Source organism: Arctopsyche grandis, chromosome 6 (genome assembly GCF_051622035.1).
Source record: "Arctopsyche grandis isolate Sample6627 chromosome 6, ASM5162203v2, whole genome shotgun sequence".
Lineage (NCBI taxonomy): Eukaryota > Metazoa > Arthropoda > Insecta > Trichoptera > Hydropsychidae > Arctopsyche > Arctopsyche grandis.
The window spans coordinates 26,007,686-26,034,445 of record NC_135360.1 but is presented as its reverse complement, the minus strand read 5'-3'; the positions used below and the strand labels follow the sequence as shown (position 1 = coordinate 26,034,445).

At 32.5% G+C, this 26,760-nt stretch overlaps 2 protein-coding genes across 3 annotated transcripts; both read right to left on the bottom strand.

Moving 5' to 3' along the window:
• Positions 1 to 1,225: 1,225 nt before the first annotated feature.
• LOC143913196 (uncharacterized) lies at positions 1,226 to 26,760 on the bottom strand. 2 transcript variants are annotated; one of them, XM_077432850.1, is made up of 5 exons: positions 26,580 to 26,760; positions 25,240 to 25,483; positions 13,200 to 13,457; positions 5,435 to 5,878; positions 1,236 to 2,163 (listed from the first exon to the last, which is right to left on the bottom strand). In XM_077432850.1, exons 2-5 carry the CDS (start codon positions 25,477 to 25,479, stop codon positions 1,861 to 1,863), a joined length of 1,245 nt encoding a protein of 414 aa, XP_077288976.1. In that variant the 5' UTR covers positions 25,480 to 25,483; positions 26,580 to 26,760; the 3' UTR covers positions 1,236 to 1,860. The 2 variants fall into 2 exon arrangements, with proteins under 2 accessions (XP_077288977.1, XP_077288976.1); XM_077432851.1 differs by lacking the exons at positions 13,200 to 13,457; positions 25,240 to 25,483; positions 26,580 to 26,760 and adding exons at positions 9,893 to 10,073; positions 10,355 to 10,497 and having other exon boundaries at positions 1,226 to 2,163.
• LOC143913197 (uncharacterized) lies at positions 2,844 to 4,183 on the bottom strand. The gene is made up of 2 exons (XM_077432852.1): positions 3,713 to 4,183; positions 2,844 to 3,457 (listed from the first exon to the last, which is right to left on the bottom strand). Exons 1-2 carry the CDS (start codon positions 4,109 to 4,111, stop codon positions 2,942 to 2,944), a joined length of 915 nt encoding a protein of 304 aa, XP_077288978.1. The 5' UTR covers positions 4,112 to 4,183; the 3' UTR covers positions 2,844 to 2,941.

The following is a 26,760-nucleotide window of genomic DNA, read 5'->3' as shown; positions in this document are numbered from 1 at the left end:
AATATTGCTGCAGTTTATACAGGACATTGACAGCTTATTTATTTGCACATTTTTCAATTATCTGAAAATTGGTTAGAGTCTAAAAAAAATATTAATCCGGGACATTTGGGCGTCTCGATCGGTACGTTAGGGACACACAGGCACAAGACTTAAAAACGGTTACATCCTGTTTAATTTGACATTCCTATATAAACTTACTGGAGTAAAAAAGTGCTGTGGAATGATACATGATTATAAAAACCACTTCAGAATGAAGATACATTCAATATGTTTTATCTGAAAGATTGATCCGTTTTTAGATAAAAAAGACACTGTTAGGCGGAGTAATTTGCCAGTGAGTGAAAGATTGACTTTAATCCTGAGTTATCTAGCCACTGAAAGATAGTTTAAATAGGTACTCGACCGCACTCACAACCGCCACATGACCAACTAATGCGTCGATTGCGCCAAACCAGCCAATAGTACAGTTTGTTGCCATGTTTACTATAATTACTACAATTACCATTTGACCATTTTTTAATAATGTTTAAAGCCAGCTTAGGGGAAATGGAACCTTTCATAAGCCAGTCTGTATTACATGTAGATACTTACATACTATCATCGTTTACAGTTATTTAAAATCCACTGCTGGATGAAAGCCTCCCAAACACGCTTACATTTGTCTCCGTTTTGTGCAACTCTCATGTATCACTGTACACATTTTAAAAAAATTTCTTTCCCCTTTTATCTACATTCTATTGGGTAACATTCCAGCATTTTTTTGTCCATGTCTTCTAACTACGTGACCCGGCCTTTGTCATTATAGTCCCTTCACTCTTTCCACTATATCCACTACCCTCCTCATACTCATCACCCACGTATTCCATTTCCTTTTTCTCCTCGTTATGCCGAGCATACAGCGTTCCATACTTCTTTGATTGAATTGAACTTTTTGTAATAGTTCGGCGCTGAATGTCTAAATTTCACATACATGCTCGTATGTAATCACTGACAACTTACATACATATATTGCCAAAATATTGTATTTGAACTTATAGTATAGATGCAGAGCAATCTGGATCATATGAAATTATCAATGACATACACATACATACATATGTATGTGTGAGAAAAGTGACAATCTTTAATTATCTTTAATCTATAATTTTTTAAATAATGGAGATATTTGACATTACATTTACTAAGAGTTGTATGGAAGGTGGATGAATGAATAAAAAAAATAAAATAAAATAGTACCAAAATATTTATTAAAACAAACCATTTTGGGCGCTTATTATACATAAATGTGTATGTACATACTTAAATCATACAGAGATCAGTAGAAATATACATATTTTGTGAAATATGTATGTATATATACACATATGTACATATGTATATACATATATCTTGAAGATCACATGGTGCCAAAAATATTTTATTAAAAATGTATATATGTACATACATATATTATGTATTAATCAATTTTGAAATTAAAATTTAAAAATGAGATATGATGTCAGATTGCCTAAGAATAATATTTATGTATAATACATACATATAATATATAAATTTGTACTGATTTTATTTTACTTAGACATTCCTCCTTAAAGAACATTTTAAGTTAGTCTGCCCATGGTAATCGCAATTGTCTGAATATGGATACGGCACGGAAAGAAGAAGAAAATGCAAATATATATATTTTATGAAAATCAAACTATTGCTGAATATTTATAACAAACTGAAACAGTATAATCTTATTAATATAATTTTATAGAAAAATCGTCTTTTAAAACAATAACATTTTTTTATATAACTCATAATTTGCAATATTACATATACATGTGTATTTACCTGCATAAGTTTTAAAATTAAAATCATTTATTGTACTGGTACAAAATTTTCTGGAATATCCAACGTATTCACTACTCCAGTATTTAGTAGTAGGTTACCAAGACTGCCATTTTTAGCAGTTTCATATATCAAATTTATAGCTAATGTTTTTTGATCTTTCAGCATATTATTTATACCTAATATCATTGTTCTCATGTAATCTGAAAATTCACCAATTTCACTTGCAAAAACTACGGGACACATGTTGCTGCTTCCTTCTATACTGGAACTTTGGCTGACGATGGAAGAAGCGGTCAAAACCCTTGGCATAGTTTTATTCCTTTGAATTGACTGAAAGCAATAAACAATACACATATAAGAATAATAAAAAAAATCCGAGTTGCCAGGTTTCAAATTATTTATAAAAATACAAATTGATATGCTATTTCAGTTAGAATATGGGGCTTTTTGAGAAATTATTCACTCGATTTTAAATCGATCATCATTTTATTGTATTAATCCTTTCAGGGAAAAAATAATGTATGGAATCATCAGATAGATAGTAGATAGATTACTCATGTCAAATTTTGAAAATATCCACGACACTTAAAGCAGACCTTACACGATCAATAATACTGTCATAACTACACGCCATCATTACTCCGTCAGTATTTTTAGCGGCTTGTAATCGAGTGACATTTTCACAGAAATGTTATGTTATACGAAAATATGCGGCAATATACGTTTTTTTTCTGCTATTTCACATACGTGGGTAAGCGTTGCTGAGGTTCGAGGCTTCAGTTCCTTCTATCAGTGCTTTACAGTATCTGATAGCTACTGGTGTTGAAATTAGCTATCACTAAAAACCAGTAGCTAAAAATCTTAAAAGATTTTTAGTAATTGGTGACTCGTTCAAAAGTTTAATGCATTTATTCAGAGTATCAAACTTATCCATTTCTCACAATGTACCAGAAGTGTGTAAAGCATTCATAGAAGAACTAAAAGAGTACGTAAAGGCAACTAACCATATATTTATAATAACATTCAAAATTTTATTTATTTATAATTTTTCAACAATTTGTTACAATTAGATTCAAGGAAGGTCCTTATCGATTAATGATACCACAAGCTATTGATCAGTATATTCTACTTTAATTCCAATCCTGTCAACACTTCTTGGTATGTTTTCGGCTTGAGTGTTGGTGTCGGTTCTGTCAGCATTTGGAGAATAGTTTGAGAATTGAGGTTGAATGTGGGTTCTTTCAGAAACTGCGGAGCAGCTCACGGTATACAGTTCTTTGTTTGGGGACACAACGTCTGAATAACCGGAAGAATAATTATTGTACGACGGAGTAGGTCTTAACACCTTAATGTCAGCTTCGTAAAGTAATTGAGAAATTTTAAATTCAACTTCCACCCGTGTACGCTTATCGTAACTACACAGTTTTTGTGCGATATGTTCTCCAAAACTGGAATATATATTTCTTTGTTTCATATTTTTTATTATTTGCCTCGCTCTTGCTAATAGTATAGGCTCAGAGTTTCTCAGTTTTACATCAAGTTTTCTCTTCTTTTTTGATGGGGTCAAACAATAGTCCACTTCTTCAGTGTTCACATTTTCTTCATTTTTAATAGTCTCGGCTATCTGAAAATAAATAAAATGCAAATGTTTACTATGTTTCTTTTTTTTATTTTCTATATACATAGATATGTACCGACAAGTGAAGAGTGGAAAAAATGTGCCAAGGACTTCAACGACCTTTACAATTTTCCACACTGTTTTGGAGCGATGAATATTGTGACATGGAGTTGTATTTTTTTTCAAAACACTGATCTAATACTACTCATATTTATTAAAAGTATCCACGAGTAAAACAATAATTTTATTTGTAATACTTACATTATTTTCTGCCAATCTAGGACCCCGACCATCCGTCTGCAGAGTCACCTGGGTGGCATTATTTTGGACATCTTGGCTGTCCATTCCTTTATCAGGAACATCACGAGATAAAACAAATGACATTGCATTGAATGCAAACCATGATGATTTCACTTTACTACCACCACTACTTATCGTCTTTTTTTCTATTTTCCTTTGTTCACTATTGACATAAGTTCGTAAACTTTTAAATTTTTTATACGCTTCATTGCAAGAAATTTCATATTTTTCCGAAATATACGTCCAACTATTTTTCTTCTTATCTTTTTCTTTGTAATCAATGGCTTCAACATTCCACAACTCTGGGCGTAGGTATATGTCATTGATGAAATTAAGTGTTTTTTCATTTGACCAATTCATTCTCAGATTAGAGTAGTTATTCTCAGCAAAACGAAATACGTTCGTAGTCGCCGAAGGTCACCACTCACCATCCGTGTTGTTCGTATCGTCCAATTTCAAGCAAAACAGAGACCCACGTACGTGAGAGAGCAAGAAAGGAACATACACATACATATTGCCCAAATATTGTCGTATAGCTAGTGATGTCATCGGCAATATAGCAGCAATACTCGCCAACGAGGTTATATTTTCGTAACACATGACACAGGCCGCTTCACACGATAATTATTATTGCTATTGCTATTATTTTGCTCCAGTTCCATTAGAGTGGACCGATTTCGTCTCGATTAAACGAATGGATTTGAGGCGAAAAGCCTGTTTAGCTGCAGGAACGAAACGACATGCGAAGCGCCGCCATCGGATGAAGGATGGTTGAAATGAAAATAAAAGCTCTTAAAAACGTGACAAGTATTCAGTTTGGTGATTATTCCGCACGCGTCACTGATCACGGAACAGTTAGGGCGAAAACACACAGCACGGAACGTGGCACGTGAAACGTCGACAAGTTCTCCTACATTTCTTCAAATATGGGATTCACCGTTATCGATCAATGTCAAGCAGGGATAAATACAAGGATACAATTTTACTTAAAACACTCCAGGGGGTCATTTTGGGGGTGGGGCGTTCCATGAATATTTCAAGTCACAGCCCATTTTTTTCGCATGTTTAAAAGTATCTACAAAAAAAAAATCACGTGCCACGTGCATCGAAAAGAAAAGAATCAAGAAGAAAAGAAAGGAATAAGCCGGCACAAACATACCGGGCGTCCCGACAGGTATGTTTGTGACACCAGAAAACAAGAAAACGGTGACAATGATAATTTGACATTCCTATATAAACTTATTGCTGTGGAAATACATATAGATGATTATAAAAACTATTTCAAAATGAAGATAAATTAAATAAAAACAGCTTAATCCGAAAGATTGAACCGTTTTTAGATAGAAAATACATTGTTATGAGTAGTTTACCAGTGAGTGAAAGATTAGCTTTAATCCTGAGGTATCTATCTGGCCACTGGAAGAAAGTTTAAAGATTAGAAGTTTTCAGCTGTATTTTCCAGCTAAATAAGTGTTGCAATTATTGACACCTCGTATATGTATGTGCAGTAAGTGTATATGAAAGTAAGACGATTAAATAAATATATCTAACAATACATATAAATCAATTTATTTAAAACAGTGTGTATAAAAATGTATCATTAATAAAAAAAAATGGAACAATTATAAAGAAACCGCTAAAAATAAATATTTTCCACCCTGTAAAATTGAAAAACAGTATTACCAATTGCTGGTCTTCTGAAAAATGTTGATCTCGCGCATCTTCTGCTGAGGATGGATGGGAACTTATGTCTCTTGAAGTTGAATAATAAGAAGAAACAGAATGTTGATATGGATCACACTCGTTAATTCTCACTGAATACCTGTTTAGATTCCTTAAACTAGCCTCAGACAACACATAGTCAATTGCATTTTTGGCAAATAATCTTTGATCAGGATCTAAGGACATAATTATTTTTCCCCATTGTTTTAATATAGAGAGTCCATCATATTGGGGATCCAATTCCTCCAAGAATTTACAGGCTAGGAACAAAAGGTCATTATGTCTGGCAGGTGGCAAAAACTCTTGCTGTTTATTTGTTGGGGATGGTGATGATATAGTGGAAGATTGTGATAGTGCTGGTAGATTTGAGTTAGAAGATTGTTCAGTTGGATCATCACTTGAAATCTAAAAAATAAAATTGCATTAATTTTTTTAGTTTTTCTCAACAGTGGACTAGCATCGCCAGTGATTCTGGTTCGATATAACATTTTTGGAATTGCTTGGGTGCGATAGATACAGTGGCGGATAAAGTAAATTTGGGCCCACACTTCAGTAAAAAAATTCTATCATCGTTTTTTACCATGCTTTTCAGTATATAGTTTTTCATTAGGATTTTACAAAACCATATTTTTTCTATATCTATGTATGTATGTACATACGTAGTAACAATAGATGAAGTTTTGTGATCATTCGAAAATTCGAACTAGAGATTTTGACTGATTCGAACTCAGAATCGATTATTTGATCACGTTTTCATGATCTAGAAAAAATGTGTGTGTCTGTGTGTAAGTATATTTTGGGGGTTTTTTGAACACTGTTCTTCCTATCGAACTGAAACTTAGTATCGGATACTGAAATTCTTACCGATACGACGTTAATTTTTTTCAAATTTTAAGTTGGCCGGAAATGGTACCTCCCCTTATAGGTGTCCTCTTTTTTTTTATTAAAGATTTTAAATTCAATTATCTCCCAAACCGCCAATCGAATCGTACTGAAATTTTTTTACATGTATAGAAATTATAAATTTTATACCCGCATATTTTTTTTAACACTTTGCGCTCTTATTGGAATTTCTCTTCACCACTAGTCTACTGTAGGATGGAAAAAATTATATGATTTTTGTTTTAAATTTTAGTTGCTCATATTATTAAATTATGTCGAAGATCAAATTGGTGACTTCATTTTATCGAAAAATACGCATTTTTTTTTTTTAGATAAAAACTAAATATTATGCTTAGTTATTTTGGGACTATCTGTTCCTCTCCAATTGTGACCATAATAACATTAATAAGTAATAACATGATGTTTATTTGGGATAGCTTTTTTCGAATATAGTCACAAAATTCAATTATTTCAAACCATTATAATTACCAAATCGAACTAAATTATGAGTTTTACATTTCTTGTATTATTTATGACAGCAGTTTTGTATAATAAATGAGTTTTATTACTAGAAACTTTTAAAATATGCCCATAGAAATGTTTTCATACCTACCCTATACTTCGTTAGGCAGTTTGGGTCCAAGGATGCAAAGCTATTGTCTGTTTACTCATTGTCATAGAAGTAGAATGCATAGAATGGTCATTGCTAACAAAAGTATCGTCTAAAAGCGAGCCATCAAAGAGAGAGACGGAAAGTCAGAAGAGAGACAAAAGAGTGAGAAAAAAAATTCATGGAAGTGATCGTCCCTTATCGATAAAGGCCGGATAACCAGGGTGCCGCATATTGTTCAAATGTTGTAAATGCATTGTTAAAGGTTTGCTGAACCTTTTTTACAAAGGATTTACAACAATGAAACAATTAATATTTTATCTATTGATACTTCAAAAATAGATAAAATAAAAATATGCCCAATGCCACCCTGAACGTTAAGGGATAGTCGATAAGTAGAGGTAGGATAGCCAAGGTGCCGCTCATTGTTCCATTGTTGTAAATCCTTTGTAAAAAAGGTTCGGCAAACCTTTAACAATGCATTTACAACATTTGAACAATACGCGGCACCCTCTGGGTCCGGGCTTTAGTTATCAGTCCCCAAAAGTGGAAGCCTCCTAGTCGCGAGAATTTAGTAGAATTAGAAATATATATTAGAATTAGAAATATATTTATATACATACATATATACGTATGTATGTATGTATATACATATATTTATTTTAAGGTTAGTTTAAAATGTATATACGAACTAAAAATATTGGCAAAGATTTCGCTTTTAGTCGCCTAAATCCTTTCATGGTAATATACAAATCATCTTTATTAAAATGATTAGAACAGACGACACTAGTTTTTCGTGCAATCCAGTCATTTTCACATCTCTGATTTCGAATTGCTGCAATCCATTTTTCTCTACATATCCGATTTTGAGGAAACCTTTAATAAATTAATCGATGTTATTTACTGTAATATTGAAAAGCTCAAAACTATTTGAAATTAAATTAAAAAAACATATATAAAGTAATAATTAGTTTTAAAAAAGAATACGGTGTACGTGTGTACGGCCCTGTTTTTCAATGAGTATGGGTGGTCCGAACATCTGTATGCACGTCGATCATAGAAGTAGAATGCATAGAATCGCTCTCAGCCTCCAAAAATGTTGCTACAAAAACTCTGCGCGGCAAAGTTTGTTCATTGTTTGCTTATTGTTTGCTAAACTTCGTCTCTCTCTCTCTTGTCTCTCTTCTGACTTTCCGTCTCTCTCTTCGATGGCTCGCTTTCATACGATACTTTTTTTAACAATGACCATTCTATGCATTCTACTTCTATGACGACAAATACATTCGTCGACACATTGCGATGTTTTTAAAAATAATTATAAAATTACTACTATATTTAATGAAATAATATAGATTCTAACCTATGATATGTGATACCATCCATTTTTTTGATTTTTTTTACACTATTGCCACATAATTTCACTACACAAAGCGACATTTTCGAGAAAGTAGAGCCTACTTCAAAGAGAACCTATTGCCACGAAGTTTAGCAAACAACTGAGCAAACAGCCGACAAACTCTGCCGCGCAGAGTTTTTGGAGGCTGAGAGCGATTCTATGCATTCTACTGCTATGATAGCTACACATAAACGCGTAAACTAAAACTACTACTACACGCACGGACTAGAATCAAGGTCATCACATATTCACTGCATAAATGAGTAATTTTTTATAGTAGCATATACATTTTTTTATTTTGATACAGATTTATTTACAATTACACATTGATAAAAAAAAATTGCAATAAAAACCATTAAAATAATTTGCTAAACTTCGTGGCAATGACGATTACATTCGCCTTTTTTATAGTAAATGTTTTGCTTTCGAAATGTAATCGTGAAAAACATATTTCTCGATTATTGCTTAAATTGGTAATAAATAAATAATGACTGATTGCTCCGCATTTCTGTCATAATGTGGAGCAAATCTACTAATGATGGGGGTATCTCATAGTTAATGTAATATTTTGTTAACAAAGAAATTTAGATCGTATTTTGGCAATAAGGTTTTATACACATTTGAATATTTTTTCATGTGCAGCAAATTTCTATCATTTCTTGGTTAAGGTAAACTAACTCTTTATAACAATTAAATTGAGATATTTTGGTGGATCTTGAGACTCTTCTCAAGACTCTTGTAGTGATCCGCTCTCTAGCGGATCACTACAACCACAACACATTTTTGGAAATATTTTTTTCACGGCAAACCCGGCGATATAGGCTTTATTAATCCCTTTGATAAAATAATTGTATTAACATATTTTACCTCCTTTTCCACAAACGGTGAAATTGATTATTTATTGTCGTTTGAATCATTGTCAAAATCTACGAAAAAATCTACGAAAACTACGAGAAGAAAAAAGACGAAGAATTAATTATTTCTATGTTGTTAATTAATTATTTCAGGTGCCCAATTTAAAACTTTGATGAATTGTAGGGGCCTTCAATTTCTGTTGAAACTTTACTTTAACGACTTTAATTCTAAATGATTGGGTTTAAAGGTTTTTTTTTATACATACGCAGATTTCAAATGCAACGCATGGAGGTTGTCATTATAATCTCCCCTTTGGCGGATATTTCAATGTAGTATTGAGATAGCCGATAGGTCGCCAAGTACCTAAAACCTAAATTTGGTTTAACTAGTGTTTCATATAAAATTTTATTGCTTTCTAAGCAAATCAGGAAGCCTAAAAATCCAATTATTAAATTTAGATGTCTATACTGGTTAATAATTTTTTTGAATAAAATTTATGTATATTTATTTTTTTTAATACAAATTTCGTGATACGTAAGTATAATATTGTTTTTTTAAATTCTTCGATTTTGTTAAAAATAATGCTTTCATTTCCATACTATTGAGCGCACGTTTATACTTATATAACTCTCGTATTGCATACATATGTCAAATATTTCATTGAATTTAAGCTTACCTCCAATATTGGCATTGCATCTTTTTTTAATCTTACACATTTCGATAAAGTTAAAACATCTTCAGCTCTAAAATGGTTTGAGCATATGACGGTGCTGGGCGTTGGTAGCCAATCGGTTTCTTTTCTCAATTTGCGGATTATTTTTGTCCACTTTTCTAATAATTGTCTGTTCTTAGGAACTCTAAAATTAACGGGTAATGTATAGTTTCAATAAAAATATTTATAATATAAAATTAACGATTTTTACGATAATTAATCTTAAATGACTGGTTATGTATATAATTGAGTATTCGGTGCCACACAGTTACATGTTTTTTTCATTTATTTAAAAAATATTTTTACAATTCTCGGGTGTCACCCCTGAAATTGTATGAAGATAGTCGGCGGTCGCCATGACACGTGATGCAGCCTGTCAAACTATGACTTTAATTGAATAATATGCTACTTAAATGATTAACTTACTTATGAAAATGTATTCCATGTTGTTTGTTGTGTGTATTTGAATGCACTGTGCAACTTTTAACGACGCATTTCCCCATCTTGCGAGTAATATGAACAAATGTTTATCAGATATACGTCACACACCAAACACCAAACGCGACTGTGGTGGAAACTAATTAAGTATGTCGATGGTCATATCGCAATCGTAAGGCGAAAGCACACTGAGTGACACGCGCACGAGTTTTTTTTACATACCTCCTTTACGTTTTTAGATACTTGGTATTAAGCTTAAACATTTAGATATGAGATTTTAGTGCAATACACCCAAAAGTTTCTGAGAAAAACATAAAAACCTCGATTCTCTAGAGCAAAAGTACTACTTCCGGTTCAGGTAAAAATATAAGTGTATAAAAAAATATCATTTCTATTAAACGTGAAAAAAGTGACACCTATAAGGGAAAGTACCACTTCCGGTGGTATTTTCCCTTATAGGTTTCAGGTAAGTTTCTATGCTATTTTTACCATGGTAATACTATTTTTACTATTGGTAATACGGAACTCTACCTTATTTTTGTCCATATTAACCAAAATCGCTTACGTCAAGCGATATAAAAAATACATAAACGTAATTTTGTTCAGCGAGGTTTTGAACCATTTCTTTCATATTATCCGATTTCGATTCCGATTCCCGATTCCGATTTCGATTTTGACTTCGAGTTTTATTATTTTATTAACTTATTTATTGCAAAATTTAATATGACAACCCATGCGATGACAATTCATCGGGCTTATCACTAGTTTTTTTTTATAAAAACTTTATAGCCTGTCCAGCCACTGCCATCCATCGACCCATTTTACACAAATTTAGAATGTATAAACAAAAAATCACACCACTGACAAATCCAGTCCACATCACTGACGCGACAATAGCAAGTTTAGAAAATAACTTACACAAATCGAATTATGACGATCGTTATTGGCATTAAGTAGAAACAATATGATGTAAATGAATATTTCATACTAACCTCGTTTAGCTGCACATTCGCCATTAGCTGGTTGCTCACCGTTGTGGAGGAACTGTGAGCGTGGAACACCCACGAGGTTAGCTGATAAACCTCACACATGTATGTACCTCTTCCTGACCATTTGGGGGATACCATCATCAGAAATTAACAACAGTACCCCACGTGCAAAATGTCTCTGGTAATAACTAATGACTAGTCTTCTGCGTTGGCTGGATACTTTTCAAATAAAAATAGATCGCTTCAATAGTGTTCAAAGCAAGATAGCAAAAAAAAAACATGGTTGATAATAGTGAACCATTTTTTGGGCTAAAAGCATCGACCGAACGCAGATTTTTGCTTATAACGCGCTCGCCCTCACACGGTCATTATTAATGACATAAATAATAACCATTCCACTCTCCAATACTGTTGCTTCAATATCAATGTCGAGTTTACAAGTAATGACAATATTACTGATCGTGTAAAGTATTAATTAATATTCTACTGAAAAATATTTGATAATCTCGGATGTACTAATTTTTCATTCATTTTAGGGTTGTTTCTCTGACGAAATAATCCTTAGGACCAGAGATAGGCGCGGAAATGCGCCAGCACAGAAAAAAATGGGATCCATTTGTCAATTTCTATTGTTAACCTTTTTTTGTTGTCTAGAGAGCAAAATAAAAGGTTACCAATAGAAATTGACAAAAGGATCCCATTTTTTTCTGTGCTGTCGCATTTCCGCGCCGATCTCTGTTCAGGACAACGACAGATGTTGTCCAATAAGGAGACGAACTTCCGAGAAGTTTGCCGACGACTGCTCCATTCATATAACAAAACACAGTGCATCTGCGATGGTGTAGTCGGTTATTAGCGGAAAAGGGGCTGGACCCGTTTATTTTTTGGAGCGTTGCAACAAGAACAATGCAAAACATCTTGACCGATGTATTTTTGCCGTATTTTGTGTCTGAGGGCATGGATGCACATAATAACTAGAGGTAGGATAGCCAAGGTGCCGCTAATTGTTCCATTGTTGTAAATCCTTTTAAAAAAATGTTCGGCGAACCTTAAACAATGCATTTACAACATTTGAACAATACGCGGCATACTCTGGGTCCGGGCTTTAATAATAACATCTTTATGCATGATGGTGCTACATGTCACAAAATCGATTAAAAATTACCTGTCCACGCAAAATATTCGAATTTTACTATGGCCAGGTAATTCACCGGATTTAAATCGAGTTGAAAATTTTGGGGGGATATTAAAAAGTATTGTTTATAACAGCCCTAATACTACGTTGGATAATTTAAAAGAAAAAATAATAGATACCTGGAAAAATAATTCACAAATAAAAAAACTTCATCTATTGTTACTACGTACATAGATAACGTAAAAACAGTAGACATAGAGAGTATGCCGCGGAGGATTAGGTGCTGTTATAAAAATAAGGGTAGGGACCACTAAATATTAAGTTAATTATAGTTTTTTTTTGTAAATATTATTGATAAATATATTATGTATATATGTATATAAAAAAAATTGGTTTCATTTTCTATTCTAAAATTGAATAAAATCGACGAAAATCTAGTTTGACGCCATGGAAAGAGTATTTTGTCATACGTCTGTACATACATATATTATATTAGTATATATTTTTTTGAATCGACATGTTGAGTTTGACTTAGTTAATAATACAATTCGTCAAAATTAGAAAAAAACCGTATCGCATATCCGCGATTGTTGGTTTATTTTTGCGTACCCCTTGCTACCAAGTGCATACCCCCTGGGTAAGCACGGTTGGCAAGGGGTTGGGAATAGCTGATATAGAAGATACATATGTATGTAGAAAATTTACTTACGGTCAAGTTTTTCCGCACTAGAAATCGTTTGATCCAAGATGGTGTTATTGTATTACTAATTTTGTGGTCGAGCTGCATCTCCTCTGCGTGATTTAAAATTTCAACATCTGTCACAGACGCCCCCTTGGATACGATCCATTCGCACAGCAGCTTTTCAAATAGGGGCACACGACTCTTCTCTTCTGTTTTGGTTTGGTTTATTTTTCTTTTTCGGGAAGTTACTTCTTCCTGTTCACTTTCAGACTCATCCTTATTATTCTGAAATAGATATATACAGAATATTAAATTAACATTCAATACTTAATAAAATAAAAGAGTTCAACCGGTTATTCAAAGGAGGTCCTGTAAAATAAAATTCATATAAATACATACTTTTAAAACGTGGATAAACATAAAAGGAAAAAATGCGCCACAGGCAGAACTTTTTCATAGATACAAATGTACATCATACAAAATAGGGACAATTTACAGTACCGGTCAATGAAAAGTTTCCAGCTTGAAAGTATCAATATTTCCTTTTTTAAGATGTTATATATATATATATATATATATATATATATATATATATATATATATATATATATTTATATGTTTTTTTTGTATATTAAAATGAAGTTTATAATGTTTGACATAAATTTAAGTAGCAAAACAATGAAATTTAAATTAAACTAAGGTGTTATTCAAATTATTAGGAATCAGTAATATATGGGAAGTGTTGGTAGGGTAATGAAAAAAATTTTTTTTCGTAAAACTAACTTATTAATTAAAAAACTGAAAATCACATTTTGTTGAGTTTAATAATAGCTACAAATTGCAATTAAATTAATACTTGATTGGCCATCCCCTATTTTTTAATACTGCCTCAACCCTTCGTGGCATCGATTTTATTCAATTTTGCAATAACTCATCCGTTATTTCATTATCCCAAACATTTTTCAATGTATTAACCAATTCTGATTTATTAGAAGGCTTTTTATTTTTGATTTTAGAGCACATTATAGCCCACAGGTTCTCAATTGGGTTTAAATCTGGGCTGTTACCCGGCCACTCCAAGGGCGTAATGCCACTTTCCGCTATAAAATTCTTCATCTAAAATTTTACAAACAAATATAATGATATATTTTTAATTTAATTTCTAAATTAGGATACTTGGCAATAGAAAAAAATATTACTCACAGTTTTGGCACGATGACACGGCGCAGAATCGTCTTGGAAAATGCATTCGGATTTCCACGCGTAGTGCATTTCCATTGATGGAAACAAGTGTTGTTCCAAAATATTTTTATACATTTCTGCGTTCACTGTTCCATCAATGCTTATCAATGCTTATGAACCGATCCCTTGGAAAGAAAAACACCCCCAGACCATTTGGCCTGGAGGATGTTTGACCGTCGACTGAATACAGTCGAAATTCAAACGTTCACCTAGTCTTCGTCTAACGAAGTGGATGCCAACGGACCCGAACAAATTAAACTTACTTTGATATACTTTTTGGCCCATTAAGTCGTTCCATACGTGCTTTTTTCGTCAAAAACGGTTTTTTCAATGGTATCCTAGAGATTAAACCGAATTCTCGAAGCCGACGTCGTACAGTTTCGACGCTGATTTCTATTCCAGTGGCTTCAATAAACTCCGATCTAGCACTTGCTTTTCAAAGCACTTTTAAATCGGGCTTGTAGACAAAGTCGTTTTAAAAATCGATCCGCAGACGAGTTGGTCTGTCTGGCCTTTCCTGACCCTTGTTTCCTTTCCAGGGACGCTGAACTTCCAAATTTCTTGATAAAATTGAGTACACAGGTATGACTGCATCCCATTTTTTCCGCGATATGACGAGAACTAAACTTTTCTGCTATCAAAGTTAAAATAAGTGATTTTTTAGATTTCGTCAATTGTTTCGCGTTCGGCATGTTGTTTGCGAAATCACTTCAAAAGATGCTGAAGCTTCAGAAATCCACGGACAACTGAGACAAAAACGTGAAGGAGGTATGTAAAAATAAAGGGATCCCATTTCATCGTAAAAGTTTGTATGCACAAGTGTTCTCGACGCATAACCGGTTTTATACCTGCTTTTGCACCGTTTCAGTGGCTGGAAACCTTTCATTGACCGGTACTGTAAATGCACATTTTATATAACAAATGTATGGCAAAAAAGTTCCAACCGAAAGAGTTAAAAGATATTATTCAATTTCGTAATTCTTATTTATTATGTACATATGTACAGACAGCCTTGGCCAAAAGTCTGAAGCATCCCGTTTTTTTGTTGATATTGTTGTGGAGTAACGTCTGAAGTAACGTCTCTTCAAAGTCGTGTCGCTATAAACCAACTGTTATTGTGGTTACCAACGAACACATTTCCGGAACTACACACTTGCGCTTCAAATCGTAATTACGAATATTATTATTAAGAGGTTTTTTACAGTTTTTTTTCACAGTAATCTTCCCTGACATGCATACAACAAATCCGGAAAGTTCCATCGTAATGGGTTCAGTGGTTTAGGAGCCTATTTGAGACAGACAGACAGACAAACATTCAATTTTGTATATTTAGATAGTAATCAATCAACGTACGGGATCATTAATATGGGATTGAACAGTTTTTATTTACGGGTTACCGTGAAAAAATCGAAAATATTCGTTTATCATGCATAGATATGAAAAACGGTCAGTATATATATATATATATATATATATATATATATATATATATATATATATATATATATATATATATATATATATATATATATATATCAGTGGCGTGCGGTAAAAGTCTCTCTCCCCCCTGTCGTACATCCTCACTTAATTTGCGCGAGCAGGGTACAACAGGAACAAGAGGAACAGGCTTTTCCTCCCGTATCCTGCGCGCGCACATTAAACAAGGCTATATGACAAAAAGAGAGATAATTTCACCGCATGCCACTGATATATATTATATATACATAGTACCGTTTACCATTTGTTGATCTTTCGACTTTCGATCTTTGCTTTTTCGACCATTTCACTTTCGGTTCCGTGAGGTAGACCCGCCTCCTAAATCCTAAACACGACCGGGTCTGCGGTTATTTATACATTTATAAAATTAAATAAAAATTAATAAGACTTTAAGTATTGTCAATGTTCTTCTTAGAAATACGGTGGCCATAGTCATAATAATTAACCGGTGATAAAAACTGGATTTAATTTAGGATCATATGAAGGGAAAATATTGATTGAAGTGTTAACCCTTTGAGGAGTACGGCCGTACGGGTACGTGGAAAGTAAAATGGCCCCGCCAGAGTACGGCCGTACTCGTACGGTTTGACACGTTCAATCACTCAAAATACTCTACCTCTCTCATTGTTCGACATATTTGCATCTCGTTTTTTTTCAAGTGTTGCTGAGATTTCTCTTTCACTCTTGTGTATGTATATTTTTGTATTCGAATAAAGAAACCAAATTTAACGAGGCGTGAAAGCCAGTTAAATTTTTATGACTGAACATGATGACAATTTTTTTTCTAAAGTAATATTTTCCACATGTAAAAACTATAAAATATGTTCCGAACGAATAACATTGAAACCTCTGACTAAATTTATTTCATTTGACCCTCATAAAAATAATTTAGCGTAAAATTATAGATTTATTTTCGAGAGAATTTGGTTCGAGATGCAAGGCAAAACCCCGCCGGGCAATAAATCAATCATATAATCGAGCGAAATATGTCAACTTTAAAACTTCCCACAAAATAAGAGTGTTCGCTCGGATTTTTCAAGTCAGTTGATTCCGAAAAAAAAACTCACTCCTGAGACGTTTCTGGTGTTCAAATTAACTCACTACTCATAAATAGCGTTTTAAATAATAAATTCCAATAAAAAGTTTCTAAAGTTTTTAGTTTCTTCTAAATTACTAAAATATTTCTAGTCTTTTCCATTTCTAATTTCTATCATCCATTTGAGCCTCAAATTTTTGAAAAATACACAAAATGTTTATTTCTTAACACAAAAATGAAAGATTAACAATTATATTCTTTATCACACACAAGAAGTGATGCATCAAAAAAAGTATGAAATGTAGTAAACAAATGAAAATTTAAATTACTAATTTATCAAGAGTTTTCTTGTTATTAATAATCACAAATAACAAGATCAAATGCAAGTTATCGCAAATGTTAATGACAAAAAAGTTATGACAATATGGGAAATTGTCGTCACATAAATTAAAAACAAAGAACAATTTACTGTTAAGATTTATCAATAACACTATTAAGAAATTAAATGGGAAAATTTTATTTTTTGGAATCATCAGTTGAATCAATAGAATCGTCACTCAAATAGACATGAAAATCACTACCAAGTTCATACATACATACATATATTCAAGATTTCACATTTAATTTATAAACATGTTCATATTTAGGACAAAGTATTGCACGTTTAGACATGTTTTTAATATTAGCTATAGATATTAAAATTTTATCAATTATAAATGTCAATGATTTTTCCATCAAGGTATTACAGGTTGTTATTATTATGATTAAGGTATTATTATTATGATGTTATGATTGTATGACTGACCACAGAGACGCGTTAGAGCTCTCTGTAATGTCACTGTGGCTAATATGTTAAAAATAAAATTTATAACTTCCTAAAGTAGCCCCAACAATGGAACCACTATAAACTGTTTCATCGGGAATTTCAATATCTGATCCTTTATTAAAATCGTTATTCAGGTGCCCACCTCCGAGTTTAATCAACCATTAAGCAGAAGCCTTTTGATTTTTTAGTTTATATCAAGCCAATTTATTGAACAAATATTTTAAACTTTTTTGTACTATAGCTAATAGCATTGTATGTGGTACCAAGTAAGAGAACTTTCCCACCACATGAAATATTGAAATTCATTATCTCTCATGAGCACTTTATCAATGGTGTGTTGAGCTTCCTCTTCTACCTTACAAAGCATCGTATGAGATTTTGTTAACTCATTTATTTCGTTCATGAGGTTATTGACAATACTTGTTTCTTTCTGAGCAAGATTCTTCTTGATTTTCAGACATTGGCAATCTTTCTCTCTTTGCTTTAAAATTAATTAAGCAGAATTGAGCAAATTTCCGAGAAGAACCATCTGACGGATGCAAAGTTCCAATGCAATGATAAATTTGACCAGTCCGAAATCTGGTGGAGATGCAATATTTGCACTCATTGAAGTAAAACCAAAATAACTATTAGTTGATCGAATATTTTCCAGATCCAGATCATATTCTTTCATTACGTTTTTTAAATACAGTGGATACTTTGGAGAACTTATGTCATTTGGACAAACTTTGTCTTTGTTAAAATGTCGAGTAAACTTTCCATTCCATGGCTTGTCATTAGAAAATTTTAGTAATTGATAAAATTGACATGTAACAAACAGTCATTTCACCACAACTGTGTTCCATAATTGTATTTTCTATTATATCATAGCTTCCAGTATTAGTATTATAGTAGCACATGTTGATACCTGTTGTCGCCAACGACGATGTCTTTCAGTTTTTACCCTACATAGTACCAATAGTTGTTCTATAGATGCATTTTTTCGAAGATTATGGTATCTTTCAATGGCACGTGTACGCTTTGCAATTTTTTGTTTACAGTGCGACGTTGTGCCAACAATTGTTCTTTAGATGTTTGCTTTTTGACGTCACCGGTTTTCAGCGTCAACTCTTACGTTTTGCCAATAGTTGTTCTTCAGACATGTTTTCTCGACTACGTCATCTTCTTTCGGAATCAGCTCTACGTTTTGCTCTTCAGATATGTTTTCTCAATGACATCGTTACCTCTTAGTATCAGCTCTACCTTGAGCCAATAATTGTTCTTCAGAAATGTTTTCTCGATAATGTCTTTGTTTTACGGGCCAGTAGTTGTTTTTAAGATATATGTATTCTCGACGATCCCAGATTCTATCAAGTGTCGAATGTACGTGTTGCTAAATAATAAATTTAAATTGCAAAATACTGGGAAGTAAGCATTTGAAATAAATAAAAAATTTCATCAAAATAATAAATGCATAAAGACAAAAATGAAAACTAACTAAATATAATTAAGAACTCCAAAAAGTAAAAACAAAGATATGGATCATACAAATATTAAATCATATAAATAAAATCTTATTAATGCACATTAAGTTCAAAAAAATATTATTACTACTACTATAAATACAAAGAAGATAGTTGAAATAAAATTATTCAAAATCAACAAATATACATATGTACATATGTATATATGTACATATGAATGTGCAATAAGAAAATGTACATACTTTATGTACAATATGAAAATGTACTTTATGTACATATGCATGTATGTATGTACATATATGTAAATAATATTTACATATCTAATATATAATTTCGAAAGAGACTTTGTATGTAAGTATATATATATATGTATGTAAGTATCTTTGGCTGGGAACTTCGTAAACAAAACAAAAGTTTCTATGACGACAATTCAATTGGTTGAATATTATATATTTTTCTATTCAAATAAATTGAATAAAAAAAACAAATGAATATTTACTAATAGATTCGCCATGTTTAAGCTGTTTATATTACAAATACTGAGCGAAGCCGGGTTAAACAACTAGTGTATAATAAGGTCAGGTTTAAGACTCGAATTTCAGTGTACCGAACATTCTTTTCAGTATGCCTAAATGTCTCAGCTTAGTACTTTTAAGATTCCTCCATGTTTTTCGGTTTAAATATTTTTAAACAATAACAAATATTGGATTTTTTTAAAATTAATACTAGAAAAACAGTTGTAGAGTAAAAAAACATGAATAAAATCTTAGCGCAAAGATTGAAAACTGGAAAACCGAAAAACAAAAATAAGAACCAATAAAAAAAATGAATTTAGTCAAAATCTATAATAATATTTTATTTATTTGTGTTAACTTTTTCTTAAATACAACTAAAATTTGAAAAAGGAAATTAACATAATTATTTAATATAAAGAAAAAATTATGTGGTTAAATATTGTTGAAATTTTTCGGGGGAGGGGGATTTCATTTGTATGAAATCTGACAACCCTAATTGAAGTGATAAGTAGAGTACGGACCCAAGGCGCGCCGTTGTTTGTTCATTTGTTGTAAATGCTTTGTAAAAAAGGTTCCGCAAACCTTTAACAATGCATTTACAACATTTGAACAATGAACGGCACGCTCTGGGTCCGGGCTTTAGTGATAAGACTGTTCAAAATAAATTGGTGATGCAGCATTTCTAAAAAAAATATTCCCTATAATTAAAAATAATATTAATTCACCTTTAATATAACATCTAAATGCACAGAAAATATTAATTAAAGCTTACCTCTAGTATTGGAATTGCATATTTTTTTAACTTGACATATTTTGATGAAGTTAAAAAATCTTCAGCTCTAAAATGCTTTGAGCATATGGCAGTGTTGGGCGTTGGTAGCCAATCCGTTTCTTTTCTTAATTGGCGGATTATTTTTATCCACTTTTTTTGTATTTGTCTGTCCTTAGGAACTCTTAAATTGACGTGTAATGTATAGTTTCAACAAAAATATGTATAATATAAAATTAACGATGTTTATATTATTTAAACTTAAATAATTGGTTATTAATATAATTGATTATTCGGCGAAACCAAGACAAATGTTTTTACATTCATTTAAAAATAATTTTTACATTTCTCTGGTGCCACCCCTGAATCTGTGTGCCGAATGCTAGCTGACGCCATGACACTTTTAAGAACTGTCAAACTACGATGCTAATTAAATAATATGTTACTTAAATGATCAATTTACTTATGAAAATGTATCCCATGTTGTTTATTTTGTGTTTTTGAGTGCATCGTGCAATTTTTAACGATGCACTTGCCCATCTTGCGAGTAATATAAAGTTTTTATCGGACATACGTCGAGCACCAAGCGTCAAATACGACTGATGCTAAAATTATTTAGATCTATCTGTCCGTGGACAGAATGTCACTTGACAACAAAAGAACACCTAAAGCCACTTCTATTAATATTACATTTCTCTGGCGCTGGGTCACCGACTGTTTTGACATTTGAGATTTCTTTCAAAAGTGTGATTATGTTGGCTAAATAGGTTATGCCGTTTGACGTTTGCGGAGGTGAAGGGTTTCTGGGGTGTAGAGGGAAAATCTAAAATATCGTTAAATATTTTAAATACATATGTATACGAAAAGATTATAGTGGATTTGTACAAATTAAACCCGGGAACGCGTGACAGTGACAGTTAGGATAAGGCGCATGCGCGATACGAAGCGCGTCGACATTGTTGCGTTTCTCATACAAAGTATGAAACTTTCCCATATTTATTCTACAGCTATTTAGGGTATATACCCAATATTTACGCTGTCTCTTGTCTTGTTCTAGAGCTTCATAGATAGCTATCAGTTCTATAAGGTCCATTTAAGTCCGCGCCGTGTAACGACTGAATCTATCACGGAATATTACCTCACGGGACCGAAAGTGAAATGGTCGAAAAAGCAAATATCGGAAGGCAAAGATCGAAAATCGAAAGATCAAAAAAGGGTGCATGATAAACGGTACTACGTATATATAATATATATCAGTGGCATGCGGTGAAATTATCTCTCTTTTTGTCATACAGCCTTGTTTAATGTGCGCGCTCAGATATGGGAAGAAAAGCATGTTCCTCTTGTTCCTGTTGTATCCTGCTCGCGCAAATTAAGTGAGGATGTACGGCGGAGGGAGAGAGAGTTTTACCGCACGCCACTGATATATATATATATATATATATATATATATATATATATATATATATATATATATATATATATATATATATATATATATATATATATATATATATATATATATATATATATCAGTGGCGTGCGGTCCATGGATGCGGTGGATGCGGCGCATCCCCTATAACTTTAAAAAGCCAAGAGTATTTTTAATAAATATTTGAATTTCGCTTCGATTATGATTTAGTATATGAGTATATATATATTTCACATATCACGTGTTTTTTGTTACATGATGCATTATATAGGATCTTTTGATAATTTTTATTAAGGATTCGCATAGGCGGGCGGCCGGGCGGCCACAGGCGAGTGACGCTGGCGAGTAGACGCTGACTGAAGTGCGCGCGCGTCATGGATTCGGAGTCGAGACCGATCCCATTTGCGCATGCGCACTATGAGGCTGTCTTATTCGCGCGGACGCGTTGACACTTGTTTAACCTCTACGGTGGATTCGGTTTCTCTGTTTGCTTATCTATTGAGTTTCACTTGGAAGCCGCTGTTGATCGATATTTCCGCACGCTACGCCCCAAGTTATTTATCAAAAAGCTAGCCGATTCATTTCTTTAGACGAAGTTAATCATTTATACTGTAAGTTGGTTATTTTTTACTTTTGAATTAAGTTTTCATTTAAATTAGTTTCGTCTAACTTTATTTTTAGTTTACTGTTCCACTACTTACGAGTTTTCATTATTGCCTTTAATATGGATATCGAAAATAACAATGAGAGTGGACTTGTCGTCGAGATCAATAATAATTGCAATTGTTTAATTGAAAATGTGCTGAAAAGAAGATTTGCTTCTCTCCCATTTAATGAAAAGGAGATTATTGTTAAGAGCCCCAAACCCACACCAATATTAAATATTCAGTCTAAAACAAAAACATTTAAAAGGTATTTTAACACAGAAACATACGAAAAAATTTCATGGATTTGTGGATGTGCTCACTTAACGAAATTATTCTGTTGGCCATGTATTTTATTTTCTCAAGAAGTGAATGTCTGGAGTAAATTTGGATTTTCTGACCTAAACAATTTAAGTAAATCGCGCAAGAGACATGAATGTTCTCAAGCTCACATATGTTCTGCTGCTCAATTTAAAAAATTTGGAAAGGGATCTCGTATAGAAAATTTTTTAAGTGCTCAATTTAAAGCAAATATTGAAATGCACAACAAAGAAGTTACTGCAAATAGATACATTTTGTCGAAATTAATAAGCGCGATCTGTTTTTTAGCAAAACAAGAACAACCTTTACGAGGACATTTTGAACACCAGGAATCGGAAAATAGAGGGAATTATATTGAATTGCTGTATCTGTTGAGTGAATCAGACATAAAATTGAAAACTCATTTAGATAACTCTACGGTGTTTACTGGACTATCGAACCATATACAAAATGACTTGGTATCCGCAATATCAAAAGTCTTGCTAGATGAGATTAAAACTGAAATACGTGCATCAAAATTTGTTTCCATAATTGTGGACGAATCTACAGATATCAGTCGCAAAGCTCAGCTATCTACTATTTTTAGATATGTAGATGAAAACAATGAAATTCAGGAGAGATTTGTTGGATTTGTCGATGTTAGTCCCAATAGAACAGCTAATGCTCTTTTTCAGCACATACGTGAGACCTTGGAAGAATTTGGTTGTTTGGACAAATTAATTGCACAAACGTACGATGGAGCGGCTGTAATGTCCGGGGAGCATAATGGAGTGCAACGAAAAATTCGAGATATTTGTCCTAATTCTTTATTTGTCCATTGTTACGCTCACAGATTGAATTTAGTTTTGTCGCAATCTGTTAAACATATATCCGGATGCAAACGTTTTTTCAGCCGTATGTTGTCATTTTCAACTTTTTTTTGTAAGTCTTCAAGAAGAATTTCCCTTCTCGATTGTCAAATAAAAAAACGATTTCCCACTGCTGCCCCTACACGATGGAACTACAATAGCAAAATTTTAAATATGATATTAGAATATCAAACAGAATTAATGGAAATATTTAATCAAATAATTAATGATGAAGACGAATGGGATAATGATGCTGTCATAAATGCTGAAGTCCTTCATCGTTATTTAAAAGAGTTTGAATTCAATTTCAATTTGCATTTATTTTCTGCAATATTTAATTCGGCAGATTTTTTATTTGAAATTTTACAAAAAAAAACCTTTGACATATCGTATTGCGTAAGTGAAATTAAAAAATTTGTAAAATATTTAGATAACAAAAAAGACGATTTTGATTCATTGTGGAACAAAGTAATAACTAAAAATTTTAATAGAAAAAGAAAATATGCTGAATGTGAAGAAGATGTGAAAACAACGTATAAACTTCACTATTCTGAAATTTTAGAAACTCTTTCAGTAAATACAACCAATCGATTTCGAGATATCGAAAATTTAAAATTTCTCGAATTTTTTAACGTCAAAAAATTTAAAGAATATGAAAATAATTTTCCAGATTTCCTATTTAAATCACTCCACCTAACTTATGGAAAATACTTTGATTTTATGAAATTAAAAAGCGAATTAATTTACATGTACTTCATTTGAAATCTATAAATGACGTAAAGGAATTAATTGTGAAAGATGATCTAATAGACGTTTTGGAACAAGTATTTAGTTTAATACAATTAATTTGTACGATACCTTCCACGAGCGCATCGGCTGAACGATCATTTTCGACTATGAAAAGAATTAAAACGTTCACCAGAAGTAGTCAAAGTGAAGAAAGACTCTCTGGTCTTGCTTTAATTGCAATCGAAAAGAAAATAATGTCAAATTTAAAAAACAATAAAAAAATTCTATGATGCGGTTATCGATGAATTTTGTAAAAAGGAACGAAGAATAAAATTAAATTTTAAAAAATAAATTGGTCGGTTTTTTTTTTCAAACAAGGGACAGCATCCCTTGTTTGAAAAGTCACCGCCCGCCACTGATATATATATATATATATATATATATATATATATATATATATATATATATATATATATATATATATATATATATATATATATATATATATATATATATATATATATATATATATATATATATATATATATATATATATATATATATATATATATATATATATATATATATATATATATATATATATATATATATATATATATACTAACCGTTTTTCATATGTATGCATGATAAACGAATATTTTCGACTTTTTCACTTCGAATTTTTCACGGTCACCTATTAAATGTGGTTACTATGTTCGTTTGCGAATTTACCGCGACGAATTACCTTTTTTGAGAGTTTTGTTCTCTTTGGAGAAGACAAATGTTGATTATCTTTTTTCTTCTTGATAATTTTCCTAATTGTCGATCTGGAAACTTTTAGAGCTGCTGCAGCTAAATCAATGGCAGGAATCGTCGTAGAATTAGTCACTAGTGTAAGTTCACACCACGTGTAGACATTTAATATCAATTCTTTAGATTGGCTACTAAAACTCTTGCCTGTTCCGACTTTGGATGGTGTCTCCATTTATCTAAAGTGTTTTTAAAAAATAAGATATGTATATTATACGGTCGAACTCATTTGAATAAATTAACTATTGTGAATAACTTAACCCGGCTGTACACCACAACATTTAACGCTACGAATGCTGACCAACGCCGATCGGTGTTTTACCAACGAGTCCGTAGGCCTGAAATACGCTGATAGGCGTATTTTGAGCATGTACAAATTAAACAAGAATACTACCCCCCAATCCTTTCCAGGTAGCATTGAAAAAAATGCATTGAACATGGCTCGTGTAAATCCGTGTAAAAGGCGGATAGGGAGCGTGCTTTTTCCAGGAATCAGGGCGTTTTAGGTCTATTTACAAAGCTAGAGTGCAAAAAAAAAAGGTTCGGCGAACCTTTAACAAAGCACCGCAAACAATTAACAATGAACGGCACGTTTCCGATCCGCTCACTAAATCCGTGTAAATGTTTGTAAAGACTCGTTTACACCGGAATTTCTGAGGGTCTATCTCACGGCACCGAGAGTGAAAAGGTCAAAAAAACAAATATCGGAAAGCAAAGAACAAAAATCGAAAGATCTTAAGTCGAAAGATAAAAAAGGGTGCATGGTAAACGGTACTATGTATATATAAGATATATCAGTGGCATGCGGTGAAATTATCTCTCTTTTTGTCATACAGCCTTGTTTAATGTGCGCGCGTAGGATACAGGAGAAAAAGCCTGTTCCTCTTGTTCCTATTGTATCCTGCTCGCGCAAATTAAGTGAGGATGTACGACGGGGGGCGAGAGTTTTACCACACGCCACTGATATATATATATACTAACCGTTAACATTTTCGACTTTTTCACTGTCGACTTTTTTACGGTTACCCACGGAATACCTAGCGATTGCCAATGAAGTACGTACATATGTATGTAAACAATGTGTGCCGCGAATATCCAGAGGTTGCGTTGCTGTGCCCTAAAGAATATCTCTGAAAAGACGTCAGCACCCAAATGTGGTGTGCGACTGGGTTAAGTATAAATAAAGGTACTCATGTATTCATATTCACGAATGTATAAATAACTCAAATAATAATATGTATAAATAAATAAAGGAGGTATGTAAAAATAACTGACATTTAATATTTATAATCTCGAGAAGTTCGTAACCACGCTGTCACTGTCAAAGCACGCCTCTACCAAGGAGCAAAAAAATGGCGTGAATCTACCTCGGGAGCCGGAGCTATACTAACGCTCTCTGTACACATGAGCACGCACACTGTCTCAATTTTTTCCACTCGCTGGATGAACTATGTGA